Source organism: Oncorhynchus tshawytscha, linkage group LG07, assembly GCF_018296145.1.
Source record: "Oncorhynchus tshawytscha isolate Ot180627B linkage group LG07, Otsh_v2.0, whole genome shotgun sequence".
Taxonomy (NCBI): Eukaryota; Metazoa; Chordata; class Actinopteri; order Salmoniformes; family Salmonidae; genus Oncorhynchus; species Oncorhynchus tshawytscha.
Window position 1 is genome coordinate 54185983 of NC_056435.1, and position 23211 is coordinate 54209193.

The window sequence follows — 23211 nt, forward strand, 5'->3', positions numbered from 1 at the left end:
GCCGGAGTAATGTTAATGGCTCACTTGGCAGGTTAAGAGCTGAGTGGAAGATGATTTAAAGGGAAATCAGGCAAGCTGAAGCAGTAGGCCAAGCTCACGGCTCCTGGAAGGATATCTCTCAGAGATATAGCCTTCGCGGTCTATGATAGATATGAAGTCACAGCTATGTGTTGATTTAGATCACTCAACTTTCTCATCTTATCAGTTTGTGCAGAGTCATCCATGGAATTAGGTCTAGGCAAATATGTGGCCCTCAATACCTACTATGGAATCCCCCCCCATACACTCCCACAGAGACAGACTGACAGCATGTACAACACCTCCATGACACAACCACAGCAACACATTCTATCTCTTGTGATGTTTGGGTGGAGACTAATCTTGTATCACCATCTCGCTCTCTCCCTTGCACTCTAAAACATTCATTCTCTATTTTGGCTCCCCTCCAAGTCTCACTTCTAGTCTGACCCCTCATTTCCTTTAAATCGCCTTTTTGACTATGTTCTGCATCAAACTAACTGCATGAGTGTCTGTCCAAATTATTTGAGCCAATATATCCAGTCATTCCTAAACATATCCTCATAAAGCAGTTACATTGGCTGTGTCTCAAATGGTCCCTATATAGCCTATAGGGCTCTAGTCAAAAGTAGTGCTCTATGGAAGGCAATAGGGAGCCATTTGGGATGCAGACACTGTTAGTATTCATAAACCTCACCTCTCATTCTTACTGTTGATTAAACATTAGGTGCCATGCCACAGTGTTAATGGAGCCCAGGGGACTCTGCTACAGGCCAGCCCAGTCTAGTATGGGTGAGCACTGAGCAGCATCAGGCCATACATATGGTGGTGGTGAAGGACAGACCCCTAGTAAGTGACGTCTACCCAGGTGTGTGTGTTTGTGTGTTTTATGGGCATATGGTGGTGGTGGTGGCTGTGACCAGCCCCCTGGTGAGTGACAGCAGTGTTCTGTTGGTCTTAGCCTTTCATTAGCACCTGACAGGGTGTCACTCACAGGATACAGTGTGTGTGTGTGTCTCACCCACAGGATACAGTGTGTGTGTGTGTGTCTGTCACTCACAGGATACAGTGTATGTGTGTGTGTGTGTGTGTGTCACGCACAGGACAGGAGCACACCCTAGGAGCTCATAAACACAGGCACACTACGACACACTGTGGGGATTCAGCTCATAAACACCACCAACCATCAACAAGGTCCAAATCCCTTTGGTACCAACTGGAAACTGAAATGATGCGACAACAACACACAAAACATATACTCCATATTTTTTGAACATTATCGTCCAATTTAATTATACATAGTTTTTGTAGTTTTTCAAAAATACACTATTCTCTGCTAATACCATGGAGTGACCTGTTATTCTGTGGATCACCATTACATTCACATTATGTGTATTTCTCTGCCAACTAGCTATCTGTGTTCTAACACCTTCCAATGTGGACAGTCATATCCATTATTACTAGTGATTCAATCAGTTAACAAAGAAGCATAGGCCTACTGGTTCCCCTGCTGATTGACTGGGCAATGGCCTCAAAGACAAAGTGTTAAGCTCCCAATCCATATGAGGATTGTGCTTCCATTGATAGAGTATGTATTCCTTAAAATATATAGTACAGTATGCCCATGGATGTAATAATGTAGGGCAGGCGTATTCAACTCTTGCCCTATGAGGTCCAGAGCCTGCTGGTTTTCTGTTCTACCTAATAATTGCACCCACCTGGTGTCTCAGGTCTAAATCAGTCCCTGATTAGAGGGGAACAAATGGAAAAAAGCAGTGGAACTGGCTTCAAAGTCAAGAGTTGAATCTGACGGATGTAGGGTGTCCAATCAAAAACACATCTTTTGACCAATGGAAAAAATAAATGTTTAAAATTGTCTTTCTGTTTAAAATGTATTGAGTTTTTACCCTTGTAGGATGGCCAAATTTAAGCGGACTAAATTAATGGAGACCAGATAAAAAAAAAAAAGGGTCAAAAATCTGGAAAATAGTGTCAGCTAGGCTGGATACTGTGTGAGAATTAAGGCTAACTGACAGGCTCAGCGTTGAACTTGTCATCCTTCTCGAAAACCGGAAGACAAAACAACAGAGATCAATATAGTTTTTGAGACACGACATGTTGGCTTATGGTAGAGAAATTAAAATTGAATTCTCTGGCACCAGCTCTGGTGGACATTCCTGTAGTCAGCATGCCAATTGCATGCTCCCACAAAACTTGAGACATTTGCGGCATTGTGTTGTGTGACAAAACTGCACATTTTAGACTGGCCTTTTATTGTCCACAGCACAAAGTGCACCTGTGTAATGATCACGCAGTAAAAAACAATGTGCGCACAAAATTTGAGATAAATAATATTTTTGTGCATATGGAACATTTCTGGGATCTTTAATTTCAGTTCATGAAACCAACATGTTCATATTTTTGTTCAGTGTAGCTTTCTGCAACCCATGGAAACAACTTTGCAGACTACCACAACATGTAAAATCCCCAAAAGTCTCTGTAAGAAAGCTGCACTGCTCTGTCAACAAAGCTCGGTGCTTATTATCGGATGTATTAGATCACGAAATCTACCTTTTAGGATATAATGTTAATGATATTTTATAGAAAGACCCCACTTAACTATTCAGAACATGAAGAATCATATGTGTCTTGGTAAAATGCATTTTATAATATAAGGAAGTGAAATTATCACCACCAAAGCACATTTTCACCTGGGTGGACACCCCAAATAATGTTCTCTACTTGTACAGTACTAAGTATAGCCCAGTGGAGAGTGTGTGTGTGTGTGTGTCTTGGGCAGGGATCTCTAACCCTGTTCTTGGAGAGCGACCCTAATCTAGTGCACCTGGCTGATAAACTGAATCAGGTTAGTTACAACTGGGGTTGGAGGAAAAATCTACAAGAGGGTAGCTCTCCAGGAACAGGGTTGGAGAGCCCTGATCTAGGGCCTACTGTAGTGTACCTGTGATGTCGGTCCCTCTGTCCTCCTCAGAGTCATTGTCTCCCAGCAGCCTCCTGTCCGGGTCCTGACGGACCTCTGGTACGTAGAAATCTCCCTGGCGAGCCAGAGGACTCATGTAGTGGATCAGGTCATCTCTGTAGATCTCCAGGCATGGGTGTGCACACAACTTCCTCTCCTGGGGGGAGAGAGGGAGAGGGGAAGGGGAGGAAGAGAGACAGAGGGAGGTGAGAAACAAGGGAACTTACATTACACAGGATTATACAAGTCATGGGAAATGGATGCCTAGCTGTACGGACACATGCATACGCACGCACACACACACACGCACACACACACACACACACACACACACACACACACACACACACACACACACACACACACACACACACACACACACACATATGTATGGTGGTATTATAAATGTTGTATTGTAGATATGAAGTGGTGTAATAATGTTATATGTACTGGTTTATTTTTGTCTTAATTCGTTTGGACCCAAGGAAGAGTAGCACACACACACACTTCCTGTCGAGGGTGGACTTAACAGGGCTGAGGCCCGTCTTGTCCTATCAGTAAGATGGCAACATTGTGGCGCATCGCTCTAGGAAACCGAAACACAGAAAACAAACATACTGAGGTACTATAGTTGCTCGTAATATTAACGCATTTCCAATAAAATGTCATGACAACTTTAATAACAACTGGACAAAGACAGTGTATACTTGTACATGATGTATTCTCTGTAGACATACAGTGGGGTCTTAAATGATTGACACCCTTGATAAAGATGTGTAATAATAACTGTATAAAATAAATCATACAAATACTAAGCTATATTGTATGCAAACAAATTAGATAAATGATATGTTATACCAATACAATAGTTCAGAGAAAGATTTTGTTTCATAAGTAATACTTTTTGTCTCAAAAAGGTAGGCGTCAAAATGACACCTCCTATAAATAAAGTAGTCAAAGGTTTAGTCCTATCTAACAGGAGTTGGAGGCTGAAGGACACATGACCTCTATAGTAACTGCTATGTTGTGTTACTTTAATCCATTTTTCTATTAATGCCAGTGTACATAAAACCGTTAATAACAGACAAGCCTTTAAGGTCTAGTCACATGCAGTGAGCCTAATAAAAATGGATGATGCCTGAGGTGTGTGTGTCTGTACTACATGTGCATACGTATGCGTATGTGTGCCCAACTCCCGCTTGTGTATGTGGATCTGTGTTTGTGTGAATGTGTGTGTGTGTGTGTGTGTGTGTATGTTCATATGCTTTTAGATAAATGTACCAATTGGTGAATGATCAGGCTGATGTACAAGAGAGGCTGGCAATAAGTCACTACTTAATATCAGAGCTGGGAAACTGAGTCGTCCTCTCTCCCTCCTCCCCATTACCCCCTTCTCCCCCCTATACCATGGCTTTGATCCTCTGCTCTGTCTTTAATGTATGAATAACCTATCTGGCTTTAACCAGGCAGGCAGGCATGCAGAATGAAAGCCCTGTATGTTGTTCACCCCACTCTCCTGTCCTCTATATTCATCCTCCTCTCCTGTCCTCGAGAAGTGGAGGGGAGTTCCCCCTGCGTGTTAACTTTTAATGCACACCATTTTCTTATTCTGCTCACACATGCCGGACCAGGCAGATGGTCAACAACCTCATACATTGGCATGGCATCTTCGCTCACACACACCAGGCCCACCCGATGGGCCCGTGGAGGAGGGCTCCTTACAAAACACCTACACTACACAATCTCATCATCTTTCTGCCCAACGGTCTTTCAGCCTACATACTGTTGTGGCAACAGCAAGGTTCCCTCTCTCTTCATAGCTGCCAGAGCCCTCCAACTGTGAGTAAGTAAATTAACCTACTATTCAATATTTATGTATTTTCTCTTCAAAAACATTAGAATACCTCTGTTTTGTGGGGGATTGCGACAGGAACTCTCGCTCGCTGGCTCACACACACACACACACACACACACACACACACACACACACACACACACACACACACACACACACACACACACACACACACACACACAGAGCCATTTCCAGTGAACCACTGAGATGTGAAAGCTGCCACGTGTCAGTTCTGTCCAGTTTCAAACATGTTTTCCTTGAAAAGGAAAGGATGTCTTCATCAGTTCAGGTGGAATACATGTGCGTGGCCTTACCGTGGCTTTCTTTGGCAAAATGACTATGAATTAACGGACTTGTTTTGTAAAATAATCAATTGTAAACACCATATTAAGGTGGGATGTTCATTGTATGACAAGAAAAAAAATAGCAGGTCTATTTTGCTCAAGGAGATAGCACAATCTGTCTGTCCACGATTCATTGTGGGAACATGGCGGCTCTCAATCCTGATATGAAAAAAAAACACTATTTGTCAATATATGATGTGTTGGCAGCTGCATAGGCTATTCTCATTGAGTGTGGCAACACAATATTAACGTTTAATCCACAAGTCTCTGTCATCACCATTGTAATCTACGGGGAAACCAAAATGTTCCCAAATTTGAGATTAATACAATGATGGAGGATCCTCCAATTCTGGTTTATCAGCCTAGTATTTATTTATATATATATATATATATATATTTAAAAAAAAAAAAATAATCAAATATACACATATACAGTGGGGCAAAAAAGTATTTAGTCAGCCACCAATTGTGCAAGTTCTCCCACTTAAAAAGATGAGAGAGGCCTGTAATTTTCATCATAGGTACACTTCAAAATGAGAAAAAAAATCCAGAAAATCACATTGTAGGATTTTTAATGAATCTATTTGCAAATTATGGTGGAAAATAAGTATTTGGTCACCTACAAACAAGCAAGATTTCTGGCTCTCACAGACCTGTAACTTCTTTTTTAAGAGGCTCCTCTGTCCTCCACTCGTTACCTGTATTAATGGCACCTGTTTGAACTTGTTATCAGTATAAAAGACACCTCTCCACAACCTCAAACAGTCACACTCCAAACTCCACTATGGCCAAGACCAAAGAGCTGTCAAAGGACACCAGAAACAAAATTGTAGACCTGCACCAGGCTGGGAAGACTGAATCTGCAATAGGTAAGCAGCTTGGTTTGAAGAAATCAACTGTGGGAGCAATTATTAGGAAATGGAAGACATACAAGACCACTGATAATCTACCTCGATCTGGGGCTCCACGCAAGATCTCACCCCGTGGGGTCAAAATGATCACAAGAACAGTGAGCAAAAATCCCAGAACCACATGGGGGGACCTAGTGAATGACCTGCAGAGAGCTGGGACCAAAGTAACAAAGCCTACCATCAGTAACACACTACGCCGCCAGGGACTCAAATTCTGCAGTGCCAGACGTGTCCCCCTGCTTAAGTCAGTACATGTCCAGGCCCGTCTGAAGTTTGCTAGAGAGCATATGGATGATCCAGAAGAAGATTGGGAGAATGTCGTATGGTCAGATGAAAGCAAAATATAACTTTTTGGTAAAAACTCAACTCGTCGTGTTTGGAGGACAAAGAATGCTGAGTTGCATCCAAAGAACACCATACCTACTGTGAAGCATGGGGGTGGAAACATCATGCTTTTTTTCTCATTTTGAAGTGTACCTATGATGAAAATTACAGGCCTCTCTCATCTTTTTAAGTGGGAGAACTTGCACAATTGGTGGCTGACTAAATACTTTTTTTGCCCCACTGTGTGTGTATATATATATATATAGATAGATATAGATATATACCATATCTTTCATAAACACAGATTTTAAACAATTTTCCAAAATGTTGTCGTCCCACACGGACCAAAGCGGCTTTGTTAAAAAACGTGTATCCTCTTACCTCAAATGCTTCATCAGAAACAACAACTCCTTAGGCTTAGGTTTCATCTCTTTGATAGACTAGAATGGTCATATCTCTGGTCTGTCATGGAACAGACTTGGACAGAATTGGCTCAAATTTCATTAATAAGATTAAAATTCTATATGCCAATCACTCAGACATAGTTATAACAGTCAATAATGTGCTCTGTTTCGTTCAGAATCACTAGAAGCAGCAGACAAGTAGGGATGGGCATGCTTATTCGAATAACCGAACTGACATTGGTATTCGAATAGGCCTACTTGCGAAAACTATAATCTTAGGCCTATTTTAAAAATGAAAAAGTTTGTTTCAAATAAATAAAATGATCTACAATGCCTTCAGAAAACATTCACACCCCTTGACTTTTTCCACATTTTGTTGTGTTACAGCCTGAATTTAAATGTATTTCATTTTGTCACTGGCCTACACACAATATCATATAATTTCATAGTGGAATTAGTTTTTTTGAAAATGTTACAAATTAATTACAATTGAAATACTAAAATGTCTTGAGTCAATAAGAATTCAATCCCTTAACAAGTCACATGATTTGCATGGACACACTCTGTGCGCAATAATAGTGTTCAAAATGATTTTTAAATGACTACCTCATCTCTGTAACCCACACAATTAATTATCTATAAGGTCCCTCAGTCGAGCAGTGAATTTCAAACACAGATTCAACCACAAGGACCAGGGAGATTTTCCAACGCCTCGTAAAGAATGACATCTATTGGTATATGGGTCAAAATAAAAAAGCAGACACTGAATATCCCTTTGTGCATGGTGAAGTTATTAATTACACTTTGGATGGTGTATCAATACACCCAGTCATTACAAAGATACAGCCGTCCTTCCTAACTCAGTTAACGGAAAGGAAGAAACCCGTTCAGTAATTTACCCATGAGGCCAATAGTGGATTTAAAACAGTTAGTTTTATTTTTTATTTTATCTTTATTTAACCAGGTAGGCCAGTTGAGAACAAGTTCTCATTTACCACTGTGTTCTGGCCAAGGTAAAACAAAGCAGTGCGACACCAATAACACAGAGTTACACATAAACAAACGTACAGTCAATAACAGTGTATGCAAATCTATGTACAGTGTATGCAAACATAGAAGAGTAGGGAGGTAGGCAATAAATATGCCCCAGAGGTGAAAATAATTAAAATGTACCATTAATACTGGAGTGATAGATGTGCAGATGATGATGTGCAAGTAGAGATAATGGGGTGCAAAAGAGCAAGTGGATAAGTAATAATATGGGGATGAGGTAGTTGGCTGGGCTATTTACAGATTGGCTGTGTACAGGTACAGTGATCAGTAAGCTGCTCAGACAGCTGATGCTTAAAGTTAGAGAGGAAGATATAAGACTCCAGCTTCAGTGATTTTTGCCATTTGTTCCAGTCATTGGCAGCAGAGAACTGGAAGGAAAGGCAGCCAAAGTAAGTGTTGGCTTTGGGGATGACCAGTGCAATATACCTGCTGAAGCGTGTGCTACGGGTGGGTGTTGCTATGGTGACCAGTAAACTGAGATAAGCCGTGGATTTACCTAGCAAAGACCTATGGATGATCTGGAGCCAGTGGGTTTGGCAACAGATATGTAGTGAGGGCCAGCCAATGAGATCATACAGGTCTCAGTGGTGGGTAGTATATGGGGTTTTGGTGATAAAACGGATGGCACTGATAGATTACAGCCAGTTTGCTGAGTAGAGTGTTGTAAATGACATCGCTGAAGTCAAGGATCGGTAGGATAGTCAGTTTTACGAGGGTATGTTTGTCCAGAGTAGTGATGCTGGGAGGGTGGGAGGGTGCGGGCAGCAATCGGTTGAAGAGCATGCATTTAGTTTTACTAGCATTTAAAAGCTGTTGGAGGCCACGGAAGGAGTGTTGTACAGCGTTGAAGCTCGTTTGGAGGTTTGTTAGCACAGTGTCCAAAGAAGGGCCAGCATTCACAGACAGGTTACCCTCTACAGTGTGCATGGCACTGTGTAATTGCCTATTATTCTGTCCGAGAACAAAAAAAGTATCAGAATATGAGATAATAATAAATGGTCATTAAAAGGTTAACCTGTGAAGTTTCACAGTTGCACTAATTCAAGTTAAAGTGGTTAAGGAAGAGAGGTGGAGAAGAAAGAAGGAAAAGAAGAGAGGTTTAACTGTTAGGGAAGGGGGGTGAACGGTGAGTGGTTAGTCCTGGTCTGTCTCCAGGGGGTTTGTCATCGTGACTGAGTTTAGACCAACAGCTGCTGCAGGTATACAGCTATTTCAGCCTCATCCCTAAATCTCCCACAGAGAATACACAGCCTCAGGCTCTCATCCTCCGCAGGTACACACAGATATTTCCAAGAGGTAGGTTTGTACACACAGATATTACCAAGAGGTAAGTTTGCACACACACTTATTACCAAGAGGTAGGCCTACACATACACACACACACACACACACACACACACACACACACACATTACCAAGAGGTAGGTTTACACACACACAACCAAGAGGTAGGTTTACACACACACACAACCAAGAGGTAGGTTCATACACACACACACACTACCAAGAGGTAGGTTTACACACACATTACTAAGAGGTAGGTTAATACACACACACTTATTACTAAGAGGTAGGTTTACACACACTTATTACTAAGAGGTAGATTTACACACACACTTATTACTAAGAGGTAGGTTTACACACACACTTATTACTAAGAGGTAGGTTTACACACACACTTATTACTAAGAGGTAGGTTTACACACACACTTATTACTAAGAGGTAGGTTTACACACACACTTATTACTAAGAGGTAGGTTTACACACATACTTATTACCAAGAGGTAGGTTTACACACACATGTATCACTAAGAGGTAGGCCTACACACACAGTAGGGATGTGACCAACTACTAGAGATGGAGTGAAGGTACGCTAATTTAGTGATAATCAAGTATGATCTCCATGATGACCCATAAGATAAGATGAGAACGTTAAATGCCATGGAAAACTCCCAGTGGGAGTTGATATATCCCATGGGGTGGTAGGGGGTGAGAGACAGATAGGCAGTTTAGAGAAGAGATGTTTCTGAGAGAGACGGCGAGGATGGGGGATAGGTTAGATAGATGATAAGGATGGGGCAGCAGCATCCTCCCTCTCCTCCTCTCCTCTCCAGGTTCCTAGTCTGGGGCAGAACAGCTGCAGAGAGAAAGAACATATACACCACATCCACATTCCCCTTCAGATAAATAAATGAAAATGTACTGCAGTTTATATTTAGATAGGTATAAAAAGGTCCCTGTGAGACTTCTGGTGAAGCACGTTGTCACGTTCATCATAACGAGGAGACCAAGACGCAGCGTGATATGAATACATTCTTCTTTATTAAACGAACACCAAACAAACTAACAAAATAACAAAATGAACGTGAAGCTATAAACAACTAGTGCTGACATGCAACTACACATAGACAACAACCCACAAAACCAAAATGGAAAATGGCAACCTAAATAGGATCCCCAATCAGAGACTACGATAAACAGCTGTCTCTGATTGGGAACCAATTCAGGCCACCATAGACCTACATATACCTAGACATAACCAAAACCCCATAGATATACAAAAAACCCTAGACAAGGCAAAAACACACATACCACCCTCGTCACAGCCTGACCTAACCAAAATAATAAACAAAGATAACTAAGGTCAAGGCGTGACAGTACCCCCCCCAAAGGTGCGTACTCCGGGCTGCACACTTAAACGTATATGTGAGGATCTGGGGGGCATCTAACCTCGTGGTGGCTCTGGTTCTGGACGCCGCCCCCCTTCTTTACCCTGAGTCCGCTCTTGTAGCACTGACCCGTGGATCGTCATCGGAGGCTCTGGACTGTGGATCCTCGCCATAGGCCCCGGGCTGGTGGCCCTTGCTGCGTGGATCATCGTCGGATGTTTTGGACTGTGGCCCGTCGTCGGAGGCCCCGGACTGTGGCCCGTCGTCGGAGGCCCCGGACTGTGGCCCGTCGTCGGAGGCCCCGGACTGTGGCCCGTCGTCGGAGGCCCCGGACTGTGGCCCGTCGTCGGAGGCCCCGGACTGTGGCCCGTCGTCGGAGGCCCCGGACTGTGGCCCGTCGTCGGAGGCTCCGGACTGTGGCCCGTCGTCGGAGGCCCCGGACTGTGGCCCGTCGTCGGAGGCCCCGGACTGTGGCCCGTCGTCGGAGGCCCCGGACTGTGGCCCGTCGTCGTCGGAGGCCCCGGACTGTGGCCCGTCGTCGTCGGAGGCCCCGGACTGTGGCCCGTCGTCGTCGGAGGCCCCGGACTGTGGCCCGTCGTCGGAGGCCCCGGACTGTGGCCCGTCGTCGCCGGAGGCCCCGGACTGTGGCCCGTCGTCGCCGGAGGCCCCGGACTGTGGCCCGTCGCCGGAGGCCCCGGACTGTGGCCCGTCGTCGCCGGAGGCCCCGGACTGTGGCCCGTCGTCGCCGGAGGCCCCGGACTGTGGCCCGTCGTCGCCGGAGGCCCCGGACTGTGGCCCGTCGTCGGAGGCCCCGGACTGGGTACTGTCGCCGGAGGCTCTGGACTGTGGCCCTGTCGCCGGAGGCCCCGGACTGGGAGACCACTGTAGGCCTGGTGCCCCGGCACTGATGGTAACGGGCTGGGGCCACGGACTCAGGGCCCGAATGCGGGAGGAGGAACAGGGCGTGGCCTGGACTGCGGAGGCCCGGACTGTCTGGCCCGTGGTGCCGGACTGGTGGCACCCTGGGGACACTCACCTGGCCCAGGGCGTCGTGCGGAGGCCCAGGAAGAGGACATACTGGACTGTGGAGGTGGACTGTGGGAGAGTGCCAGGAGGCCAGGAACTGGACACCTGACTGGGAGGCGCGGACTGAGGGGAGTGCGCCGGAGGCCCCGGACGCACTGGGTCTTGAAGGTACACTGGAGACCTGTGGCCCGGCATCAATTGCCCCGGAACTTTAACACACGTTTCAGGACGAGGCCCCGGAGAGCTGGCCCAGGTGGCACCAAACTGACAACACATTCTTTTATTCCAAACTGTGGCTCCACCAACTCAATAACCCCCCATTTCTCTGGCCCTCCAAATCCTTCGGACTTCTCCCAGACTGGCTCTGGCCCTCCTCAGCTCCCCGACTGCTGGCCATGTGCCCCCCCAAAAAAAACTATTGGCCCGTTGTCGGACGCTCTTGACTGGGTACCGTCACCTTTCCTCTGGACTGTGGCCACCTGCTTCCATGGCAGGGTCTTGTCCCCGCCATTACGCTCCTCCCAGGTCCAGGATGTCCTCCACTCATCTTTCTCCCGGGCCTCTGGACTGGGTACTCCTCATTCCCCTGGACTGGGGAGTCCTTATTTGTAGGCCTGTCCGTTCATCTAATGGGAGACCAAGGCTGGGGACACGAATACATTCTTCTTCAGGGCGAACACTAAACAAACTAACAAAATGCAGAGGCGCACTGGAGGTCTAAACAACGTGGTGCTGGCACTGGTGGCACTACACATGGGGACACAACCCAGGGCAAAAGCAGGAAAGGACATACTGGACTGTGGAGGTGCACTGGAGGAGAGTCCCCAAGCAGGAACAAGGAAACACCTGACTGGGAAAGCGCTCTTGAGGCCAGAGTAGACCGACATATAGCTAGACATATCCAAAACCTGGGTCTTAGATACACAAAAACCTAGACAAGTCAAAAACACACATACACATGTGTATAGCCGGCATCAATTGTTCCTGAACTTTAACAAAATAATAAAGAAAACAAAGATAACTAAGGTCAGGGCATGACACATGTACAGTAAACACACACATCCGAAAAGAACTTGACAGACTACTAGACTACATGCAACATTTCCAATGAGTGCAATCCATGGAATACCAAGAGATACTTAGGATCGGTCCCAAATGGCACCCTATTCCCCGTGTTACTTCGGCCCTGGTCAAAAATAGTGCACTATTTATGCACTAGTTTATGGATCAAAAAGGGGTTTAAGTGGTGGGCGTGGCAGGGGAGGTGGCAATGGGCGAGGTTGGACTGTTTAAAAATATATTTATTTACTTAGAGGCCCCCATTCTAGGAGGTGTAGAGACATTTTTGAATATTTAAGCCAATTTCCTGCAATTATACAAATTTCAGCATGGAGCTCAGAGAAAATGTTTCAGTTTTAAAGCAAATTTCCTGCAATTCTATGCATTTTTCCATGGCTAATGCTGTGTTCTTTTACTCAAACAGAATAACAAAATCAATACCGCTAAATTAACTATTTTGGGAATTTTCAATTCTCCCTGACAGTCCAGCTCTTATTTTGGTAATTGGGAGTTCTCAAAGAATATATTATTTAAAAAAATATATAGGTACATTATATTTTTTGAATACTTTATATCTGTTTTTTTTTTTTTAAGTGAACACAGAATTTGTTTTTCCATCCCGGAAATGTATAAAACCTTTAAAACCTTTATTTTTTATATATACTAAGGCCGCCCAAGGATTTTAATGGCAGAGAAATCCCTGTAGGGTGCCATTTGGAATGCAGTCTTAATGAGTTCTTCATATGAGGTTCTTCACATACATTAGGTCTCTATAAAGTAGGAACCATGTCATAAATTCTGTTAATGTACAAGTCACTACAGCAGATGTAAAAACAGGGTATTCATGGACATGTAAAATCAGTTTACACTCAGCTGCACTCAATGGGAGAATTTAGCAGACCCCTAGCACCCATAGTACTGCGTCACACAGAGGAGACAGAGATTGAGTCTATAGGTCCTTCTACTAAATGTTCCAAGATGATTGGGCAGCAAATCTAAACGCACTCTTACCAGACTATTCTTGTGTTTGGGACATTATATAAAATACAGTTCAGCCCTCCTTGTCATGGACAAGTATTTAATTTACAGGTTTGTGACACTTGGCCGGTTCCTGTGTGGTCTAATGGCTGTAATCTGTGGGATTACGGGGCACTGGGGGCAGACACAGTCTGAGACAGAAGATTATGGGGCAGACCACTCAAACTGAGATAGGGGTATAGGCAAGTGTCAAGTGGTGACAGGTCTCGGTCTCTCCTTCTCTCACCCTGTTGCTGCTATTCATCATTCTCCCCACTCCCCCATCTCACTCTTCCTCTCTTCACTTAACAGCCTCTTTTACCCAGTTACGTTCAGCCATGCCAAATGAACAAGAAGACTACAAGAGTGTGTTTAGAAGTCACTGATCTGAGTAACAAGAGTACAGTTTTAAGATTCTTTATCTCTCCTATTTTCTTTAGCTAAATCACAGGGCCATATTTGTGCGAACTTGAACTGGAAGCCCCCACCTCCGCCCCATCCCACCCTGCAGTTGGACTCACTCATACTTGACTGGCTCCAAATTGCATTATGAATTGCTTTTCTGACAAATCCCTCAAGAGGACACTGGATAAAATCCCACAAATTTCTTTCTATCTCAAAGAAGTGGCTTAGCAGGTTTGGCCACTTTGTCCAGCTATAGTATAGAAACGAGGCCACCTGAAATGTATGACACATATCAAACCAAAACATTTTGCCGCTAACCTTTTTACACATTTTCTTTATATCTGAAAGGTAATGCCGGTAACAAAGCTTGTACATTTATTTCCACCAACTGAGGTAGTCATGAATGCCTAATTTGTTTTAAAAAACACCAATGCCTCAGTATAAACGTCCCCTTTCTTCTTACCGGCTTTGGCACGCATTAAATCATGAACATTGTAATGTTGAACTTGTCCTTGTCATTATTTTTTTATTTAACCTTTATTTAACCAGGTAGGCCAGTTGAGAACAAGTTCTCATTTACAACTGCGACCTGGCCAAGATAAAGTAAAGCAGTACGACAAAAACAACAGAGTTACACATAAACAAACAAACAGTCAATGACACAAAAGAAAAGAAAGAATAATCTATTTATGTACAGTGTTTGCAAATGTAGAAGAGTAGGGAGGTAGGCAGTAAATAGGCCTTAGAGGTGAAAATAATTACAATTTAGCATTAATACTGGAGTGATAGATGTGCAGATGATGATGTGCAGATGATGTGCAAGTAGAGATGGGTGCAAAAGAGGGTGCAAAAGAGCAAGAGGTTAAGTAATAATATGGGGATGAGGTAGTTGGGTGTGCACAGGTACAGTGATCGGTAAGCTGCTCAGACAGCTGATGCTTAAAATTAGAGAGGGAGATAAAAGACTCCAGGTCTATAACAGATTGGGTCTAGAGCATCTCCCCCTTTGAAGAGGGGGATGACCATGGCAGCTTTTCTAATCTTTGGGGATCTCAGACGATACAAATGAGAGGTTGAATAGGCTAGTAATAGGGGTTGCAACAATGTCGGGGGATGGTCCAGATTGTCTAGCTCAGTTGATTTGTAGGGATCCAGATTTTGCAGCTCTTACAGAACATCAGCTGTCTGGATTTGGGTGGAGGTGACACGGAGGGGGGGGCAAGATGCTGCAGTGGGTGCTGAGCTGTTGGCCGGGTAGGGGTAGCCAGGTGGAAAGCATGGCCAGCCATGGAAAAATGCTTATTGAAATGATCGATTATCGTACATTTATCGGTGGTGACAGTGTTTCCTACCCTCAGTGCAGTGGGCAGCTGGGAGGAGGTGCTCTTATTCTCCATGGACTTTACACTGTCCCAGAACTTTTTGGAATTAGTGCTACAGGGAGCAAATTTCTGTTTGAAAAAGCCAGCCTTAGCTTTCCTAACTGACTGAGTATATTGGTTCCTGACTTCCCTGAAAAGTTGCATATCGCGGGGACTATTTCGATGCTAATGCAGAACGCCACAGGATGTTTTGTGCTGGTCAAGGGCAGTCAAGTCTTGGGTGAACCAAGGGCTATATCTGTTCTTAGTTCTACATGTTTTTGAATTGGGCATGCTTAATTAAGATTGAGAGGAAAGCATTTTGAAGAGAAACCAGGCATCCTCTACTGACGGAATGAGGTCAATATCCTTCTAGGAAACCTGGGCCAGGTCGATTAGGAAATCTTGCTCGCTGAAGTGTTTTAGGGAGCGTTTGACAATGATGAGGGGTGGTTGTTTGACCATGGACCCATTACGCACGCAGGCAATGAGGCAGTATCAACACATAAATGGCATGACAACGCAGCAACCTGGTCCAAATAGCAACGTTACCTACACTATTTTTTGCACCAAAAACACATCTGTTGAAAAACATTTTTAGGATAGGCTATGTCAATCTAACAAGCCAGGCCACTAAAAGCAACTTTCTAGACAATGTTTTGGTTCGTTGGTAGCAAGCTATCTATCTATTTTTTCAACTGTATAAAAAAAACATTTACATAACTATTCAAACCCTTTACTCAGTACTTTGTTGAAGAACCTTTGGCAGTGATTATAGCCGAGTCTTCTTGGGTATGACAATACAAGCTTGGCACACTTGTATTTGGGGAGTTTCTCCCATTCTTCTCTGCAGATCCTCTCAAGCTCTGTCAGGTTGGATCGGGACAACGCTGCACAGCTATTTTCAGGTCTCTTCAGAGATGTTCGATTGGGTTCAAGTCCGGGCTCTGGCTGGGCCACTCAAGGACATTCAGAGACTTGTCCCAAAGCCACCCCTGGGTTGTCTTGGCTGTGTGCTAAGGGGCAATGTCCTTTTGGGAGGTGAACATTCACCCCAGTCAGAGGTCCTGAGCGCCCAGGAGCAGGTTTTCATCAAGGATCTCTCTGTACTTTGCTCCGTTCATCTTTCTCTCGATCCTGACTAGTCTCCCAGTCCCTGCTGCAGAAGAACATCCCAACAGCATGATGCTGCCACCACCATGCTTCCACCACCATGCTTCACCGTATGGATGGTGCCAGGTTTCCTCCAGACGTGATGCTTGGCATTCAGAGCAAAGAGTTCAACCTTGGTTTAATCAGATCAGACAATCTTGTTTCTCATGGTCTGAGAGTCTTTACGTGCCTTTTGGCAAACTCCAAGCTGGCTGTCTTTTACTGAGGAGTGGCTTCCGTCTGGCCACTCTGCCATAAAGGCCTGATTGGTGGAGTGCTGTAGAGATGGTTGTCCTTCTGGAAGGTTCTCCCAGAAGCTCTTGAGCTCTGTCAGAGTGACCATCGGGTTCTTGGTCACCTCCCTGACCAAGGCCCTTCTCCTTTGATTGCTCAGTTTGGCCGGGTGGCCAGCTCTAGGATGAGTCTTGGTGGTTCCAAACTTCTTCCATTTAAGAATTATGGAGGCCACTGTGTTTTTGGGGACCTTCAATGGAACCCATCCCCCGAAGTTGATTGGTCGAAAGAACAGCTGTCTCTTGGTCAACCAAGATTATATTTTTTTATGTTGGGGACAGGCCTTGTGTGGGTTATAATTTTATTGCCAGGTATTACTGCACTGTTTGTGCTGGAAACACAAGCATTTCGCTGCACCTGCAATAACATCTGCAAATCTTGATTTCATTTGATTTGAAAATGCGTGTGGGAAAGATGCCGTGGGGGAAAGATCCCGAATCTCCCCATTACCCCCAAGAAAATGTGCCTACATTCAGGCTATTGTTTATATGTTGAGGTAAAAATTGAAGTATAATGCCTGTATGGATGTCAACCCCAATGTTCAGGTCAATGTCACCAATCAACTGCATTACAGTTAAAAACGACATTGTCTACCACCCCCGACTTCTCTATGCTAGCTATGCTACCAGCTTATACGAACGTGAGTTAGCATTTAGCAGTCACTTCATCTAAACCTGAAAAGGGACTACTTCTAAATGTTATGCAGCAAAAAACAAATATATTCAAATCAGACTTTAGTAAACAGATTGTGGGCCTGTAACAGAACATCAATCATTTGATGAATATCAAGTTTGTTAGATCAGATTTGTTGAAAATGCACCAAATAAGTGTTCTTCTATCCCCCATGGTCTGTGTTTCATTGACCTCTTTACCACATCTATAGTATAGTGAGGTGGAAAATTACCCACCTACAGATGGGCTTGTTGAATATGTGCCAGGTAGCTTTTGAATGGTGCACCGCAACCATGTGACCAAATCCTCTGCACTTCACTCAGTAGAAATGCTTAGGATCATTGGTGTTCACAGACCCAAAGGCTCACAGCATAATAAGGAAGAAAAAACTACAATGAGTATGAGACAATTTGAATGTGTTGTTGGTATTTTTACACATCCTGACAAAAGTAGGTGCCTGCACTATGACATTGATAAAAACTTCAACAGAGTTCACAGAAATACTAATAATCTTATCAAACTATGACATAAGGTTTCCACAGTGTTCACAGAGATACTAATAATCTTATCAAACTATGACATAAGGTTTCCACAGTGTTCACAGAGATACTAATAATCTTATCAAACTATGACATTGATAAGGCTTCCACAGTGTTCACAGAGATACTAATAATCTTATCAAACTATGACATTGATAAGGCTTCCACAGAGTTCACAGAAATACTAATAATCTTATCAAACTATGACATTGATAAGGCTTCCACAGTGTTCACAGAGATACTAATAATCTTATCAAACTATGACATTGATAAGGCTTCCACAGTGTTCACAGAGATACTAATAATCTTATCAAACTATGACATTGATAAGGCTTCCACAGTGTTCACAGAGATACTAATAATCTTATCAAACGATGACATTGATAAGGCTTCCACAGTGTTCACAGAGATACTAATAATCTTATCAAACTATGACATTGATAAGGCTTCCACAGTGTTCACAGAGATACTAATAATCTTACCAAACTATGACATTGATAAGGCTTCCACAGTGTTCACAGAGATACTAATAATCTTATCAAACTATGACATGGAACAGCCTTCAGCTATAAGCCTACCAGACTGGACGTTTTACTCTCCCTCTCGCTTGGCAACTAGCAGGAGCAAACTGGTTACCAGGGAAACTGTCTATGTAGATTCCCCACTTTTCCAGAGATGTTGGTTAAACTGATATTCCAAAGAGCAGAAGAAAGGGAGGATGGAGGAGGGAGTGGGGAGGAGGGAGAGAGGCTGTGGATGTGTCTCTCTATTTTATGTTAAGCTTCATTGGATACTGAGAGATGATGAACCAGAGGCAGCACACTAAGTAACTGGTCATCTCGTCTGCAGGTAGGGTCAAGGATTGGGCAACAGGTGCAATCTACTGCTGCTATTTCAACTAGGCCTAATACACATAATTCCATGAAGAATTGGCACTTTGGAATTTAATCTGGCCAGCTGTGTATTTGATTATTTGTTATTTAAATACTTATTTTTTGTGTTTGAGTATTTTGAAATAATGTATGAGTATTTTCAAATAATCAACTACTTCTATTGGAAGTTTTTTCAAATAATTTCCTATTAATAGCCTACAATTTGAAAAGAAATTCAGATACTTATTTCAAAATACATTATTTCAAATACCAAACAGACCTGGTTCTGGCCTTATGGGAAGGAGACTTACTTAACATAAAAGTGACCTGTTTGATTAAACTGTTATACTCTTCACAGCACAGTATCTTCAGCGGGGAAGACAATATTGGCCAGGAAGGCAGAGTGTGATAATTGTTTCAAAACCATCAGTCCAAAACTATTTCCAAATAAAGCACAGAGGGGGAAAGTTAGTCTGCATTCTGCAATCTCCATGGGTTGTTGGAATAAAAAGACAATTTCCACCTCAGAAGAGTTCCAGCTAGCAGGTTTATAAAACATCGGCAGGCTTTAACACCATTCTATTTAGCACAGCTTCACCTTACACACAATAACATTACACAAATAGAAATTAGCCATGCGTCAGAGTCAGGAGAGAATGATAATCCCACACCTCTCTATTTAAAACCTACAAAACTAAGAAACTGTTCATCTTCATTGCAAAGAAGGAAAAAGGAACAGACGGAACCCAGACAATACAAGACAATTCATTTTCCTAATACTGGAAATCTGTGGCTTAAAACCACTGTGGCGTTTCAAGCTATTGTTCTGGGTGTGGAGGCTGATTAACACAACCTTCTAAGAGAGTGTTAATGTGGAGAGAGAGAGAGAGCGAGAGAACTGTATTAGAGAGAGAGAGAGCACGAGAGAGAGCGAGAGAGAGAACTGTATTAGAGCGAGAGAGAGAACTGTATTAGAGCGAGAGAGAAAGAGAACTGTATTAGAGAGAGAGCGAGAGAGAGAGAGAGAGAGAGAGAGAGAGAGAGAGAGAGAGAGAGAACTGTATAGACAGAGAGAGAGCGAGAGAGAGCTGTATGAGAGAGAGAGAGAGAGAACTGTATTAGACAGAGAGAGAACTGTATGAGAGAGAGAGAGAGAGAGAACTGTAGAGAGAGAGAGAGAACTGTATTAGAGCGAGAGAGAACTGTATGAGAGAGAGAGAGAACTGTATGAGAGAGAGAGAGAGAACTGTATGAGAGAGAGAGAGAGAGAACTGTATTAGAGCGAGAGAGAACTGTATGAGAGAGAGAGAGAACTGTATTAGAGTGAGAGAGAGAGAGAGAGAACTGTATTAGAGAGAGAGAGAGAGAGAGAGAACTGTATGAGAGAGAGAGAACTGTATGAGAGAGAGAGAGAGAACTGTATTAGAGCTGTATTAGAGAGAGAGAGAGAGAGAACTGTATTAGAGAGAGAGAGAGAACTGTATGAGAGAGAGAGAGAACTGTATTAGAGAGAGAGAGAGAGAGAGAGAGAGAGAGCGAGAACTGTATTAGAGAGAGAGAGAGAACTGTATTAGAGAGAGAACTGTATTAGAGAGAGAGAGTGAGAGAGAGAACTGTATTTGAGAGAGAGAGAACTGTATTAGAGAGAGAGAGAGAGAGAGAACAGTATTAGAGAGAGAGAGAACTGTATTAGAGAGAGAGAGAACTGTATTAGAGAGAGAGAGAACTGTATTAGAGAGAGAGAGAACTGTATTAGAGAGAGAGAGAGAGAGAGAGAGAGAGAGAGAGAACTGTATTAGAGAGAGAGAACTGTATTAGAGAGAGAGAGAACTGTATTAGAGAGAGAGAGAGCGAGAGCGAGCGAGAGAGAGAACTGTATGAGAGAGCGAGAGAGAGAGAGAGAGAGAGAGAGAGAACTGTATGAGAGAGAGAGAGAGAGAACTGTATTAGAGAGAGAGAGAGAGAACTGTATTAGAGAGAGAGAGAACTGTATTAGAAAGAGAGAGAACTGTATTAGAGAGAGAGAACTGTATTAGAGAGAGAGAACGAGAGAGAGAACTGTATGAGAGAGAGAGAACGAGAGAGAGAGAGAGAACGAGAGAGAGAGAACGAGAGAGAGAGAGAGAGAGAAAAAATGGGGAGACAGTGAGGGAGCGAGAAAGACAAGGAGAACAAGTGAGCGATAGGAGCAGTGAACACCAAAGGCCCAGACTGAACACGTCCTCACACCACACAAGTAGCCTACCCAGCGGCTCTCCAGTGCCCCCGGCCGCGGTGCCCGCCAGCTGCACACCACACACGTAGCCTTCCCAGCGGCCACGATGCCCGACAGCTGTGCACGACACCACACACGTAACCTCCCTAGTGCCCACAGCCGCACACCCCACCGAGCAGGGCATTATGATGGAGCTGTTGTTGGACCTGATACCTGGAGGATTAGCTCTCAGCACAGGCTACAGACATCAAAGTTTATCTTCTGAGATATAATGAACAACAAGATACCGAACTTATGCAGACTTCACTACGGTTAATAAGGGGTAAGAAAACTTGGAGGACTTAGAACTGGTAGACAGGCTGTGAGGACTAGATGGGGTATGGCTGTAGAGTGAGTCTTAAGTTTTATACACACAAAAAAACACAAGATGCCAGAGCCCCCCAGGCCTACTACTATCAACCAATGACTACACAGTATTGGCAACATACACTATATATACAAAAGTATGTAGACACCCCTTCAAATGAGTGGATTCGGCTATTTCAGCCAAGTTGTGGTTTTCATGAATGCAGAGAGCTCCGTTACTTTCAACATGGCACCGTCATAGGATGCCACCTAACCAACAAGTCAGTTCATCAAATTTCTGCCCTGTTAGAGATGCCCCAGTCAACTGTACAGTAAGTGCTGTTATTATGAAATGGAAACCACATGAGGTTGGTGGCACCTTAATTGGGGAGGATGGGCTCGTGGTAATGACTGGAGTGGAATCAGTGGAATGTTATCAAATACATCAAACACATGGTTTTCATGTGTTTGATGCCATTCCATTTACTCCAGTCCAGCCATTATAATGAGCCGTCCTCCTGTCAGCAGCCTCTACTGGTGGAAACAGCTAGGAGTCACAAAGGCTCAGCCACAAAGTGGTAGGCCACACAAGCTCAAAGAATGGGACCGCCAAGTGCTGAGGCACGTAGAGTGCAAAAATCCTCTGTTGCAACACTAACTACCGAGTTCCAAATTGGCTCTGGAAGCAACTATTTGAAAAACTAGTGGAAAGTGTTCCCAGAAGAGTGGAGGCTGTTATATTTGTAAAAAATATACATATAAAAAAATATATATATATTTACCTAGGCAAGTCAGTTTGTAAATAAGAATTTGTTCCAATGACGACCTACCCCAGCCAAACCCGGACGACGCTGTGCCAATTGTGCGCCGCCCTATGGGACTCCCAATCACGGCCGGATGTGATACAGTTATAGAAGCAAAAGGGGGGGACCAACTCTATATTAATGCCCATGATTTTGGAATGAGATGTTCGACGAACAGACATGGTGAGTGGGAGTAGAAGGCACGGCCCCCCATTGTGCGGAGCCTGGTTCTGGGGACATGGAAGAGTTTGGTGTGGCTTGAACGGAGGGTGCGTGAAGGATCATAGGGGGATAGCAGGTCTGACAGGTCGACGGGTTCGATGCCATTTAGGGCTGTGTAGACGAGGAGGGTAATTGTATAGTTAATTCTTTGAGGAGTTAGCCAATGGGGATCAGCAAGGATTGGGGTGATGTGGGCAGACTTTTTTTCTATCAGAATCCTTGCGGCACTGTTTCGGATGAGCTATAGTTTATGAATTGAATTTGGAGGCAGGCCCCCCAAGTAGTGCATTCCCATAATCAATTCAGGACAAAATTAATGCGTGGATTAGCTTTTCAGCATCAATTGTGGTGAGAGAGGAAACTGGTGAGATTGAAACATAGCATTACTATTCACTTTCTAATCCACAAAGGATATGCACTAACATCTGACATTCACTCCAAGATGCATCTTCCATCATGATCAAATGATCAACTGTATCACCTTCGCTGACTTCTCATCTCAGGGTCAACTGAAAGGTCAACTGCCACGCTAATGAAGTAGGCAACATGAAGTGAATGTTTGAGGGGACATTTCCCTGAGGGAAGAAACATTGTGAATAAGGGACAAATGAAGAGGGACAGAGATGGGAAGGAGTCTAGGAGGGATACAACCTTCTCTGCCTCCGCTCCA

The 23211-nt window shown here is 43.9% G+C and overlaps 1 protein-coding gene across 1 annotated transcript in view; it reads right to left on the bottom strand.

Moving 5' to 3' along the window:
• LOC112254840 (testis expressed 264, ER-phagy receptor) overlaps positions 1 to 23211 on the bottom strand; it is an 82408-nt gene that overhangs the window by 14017 nt on the left and 45180 nt on the right. The window contains exon 3 of the mRNA XM_024427744.2: positions 2981 to 3155. Coding sequence (XP_024283512.1) covers positions 2981 to 3155 — 175 coding nt within the window. The remainder of the gene's footprint in view (positions 1 to 2980; positions 3156 to 23211) is intronic.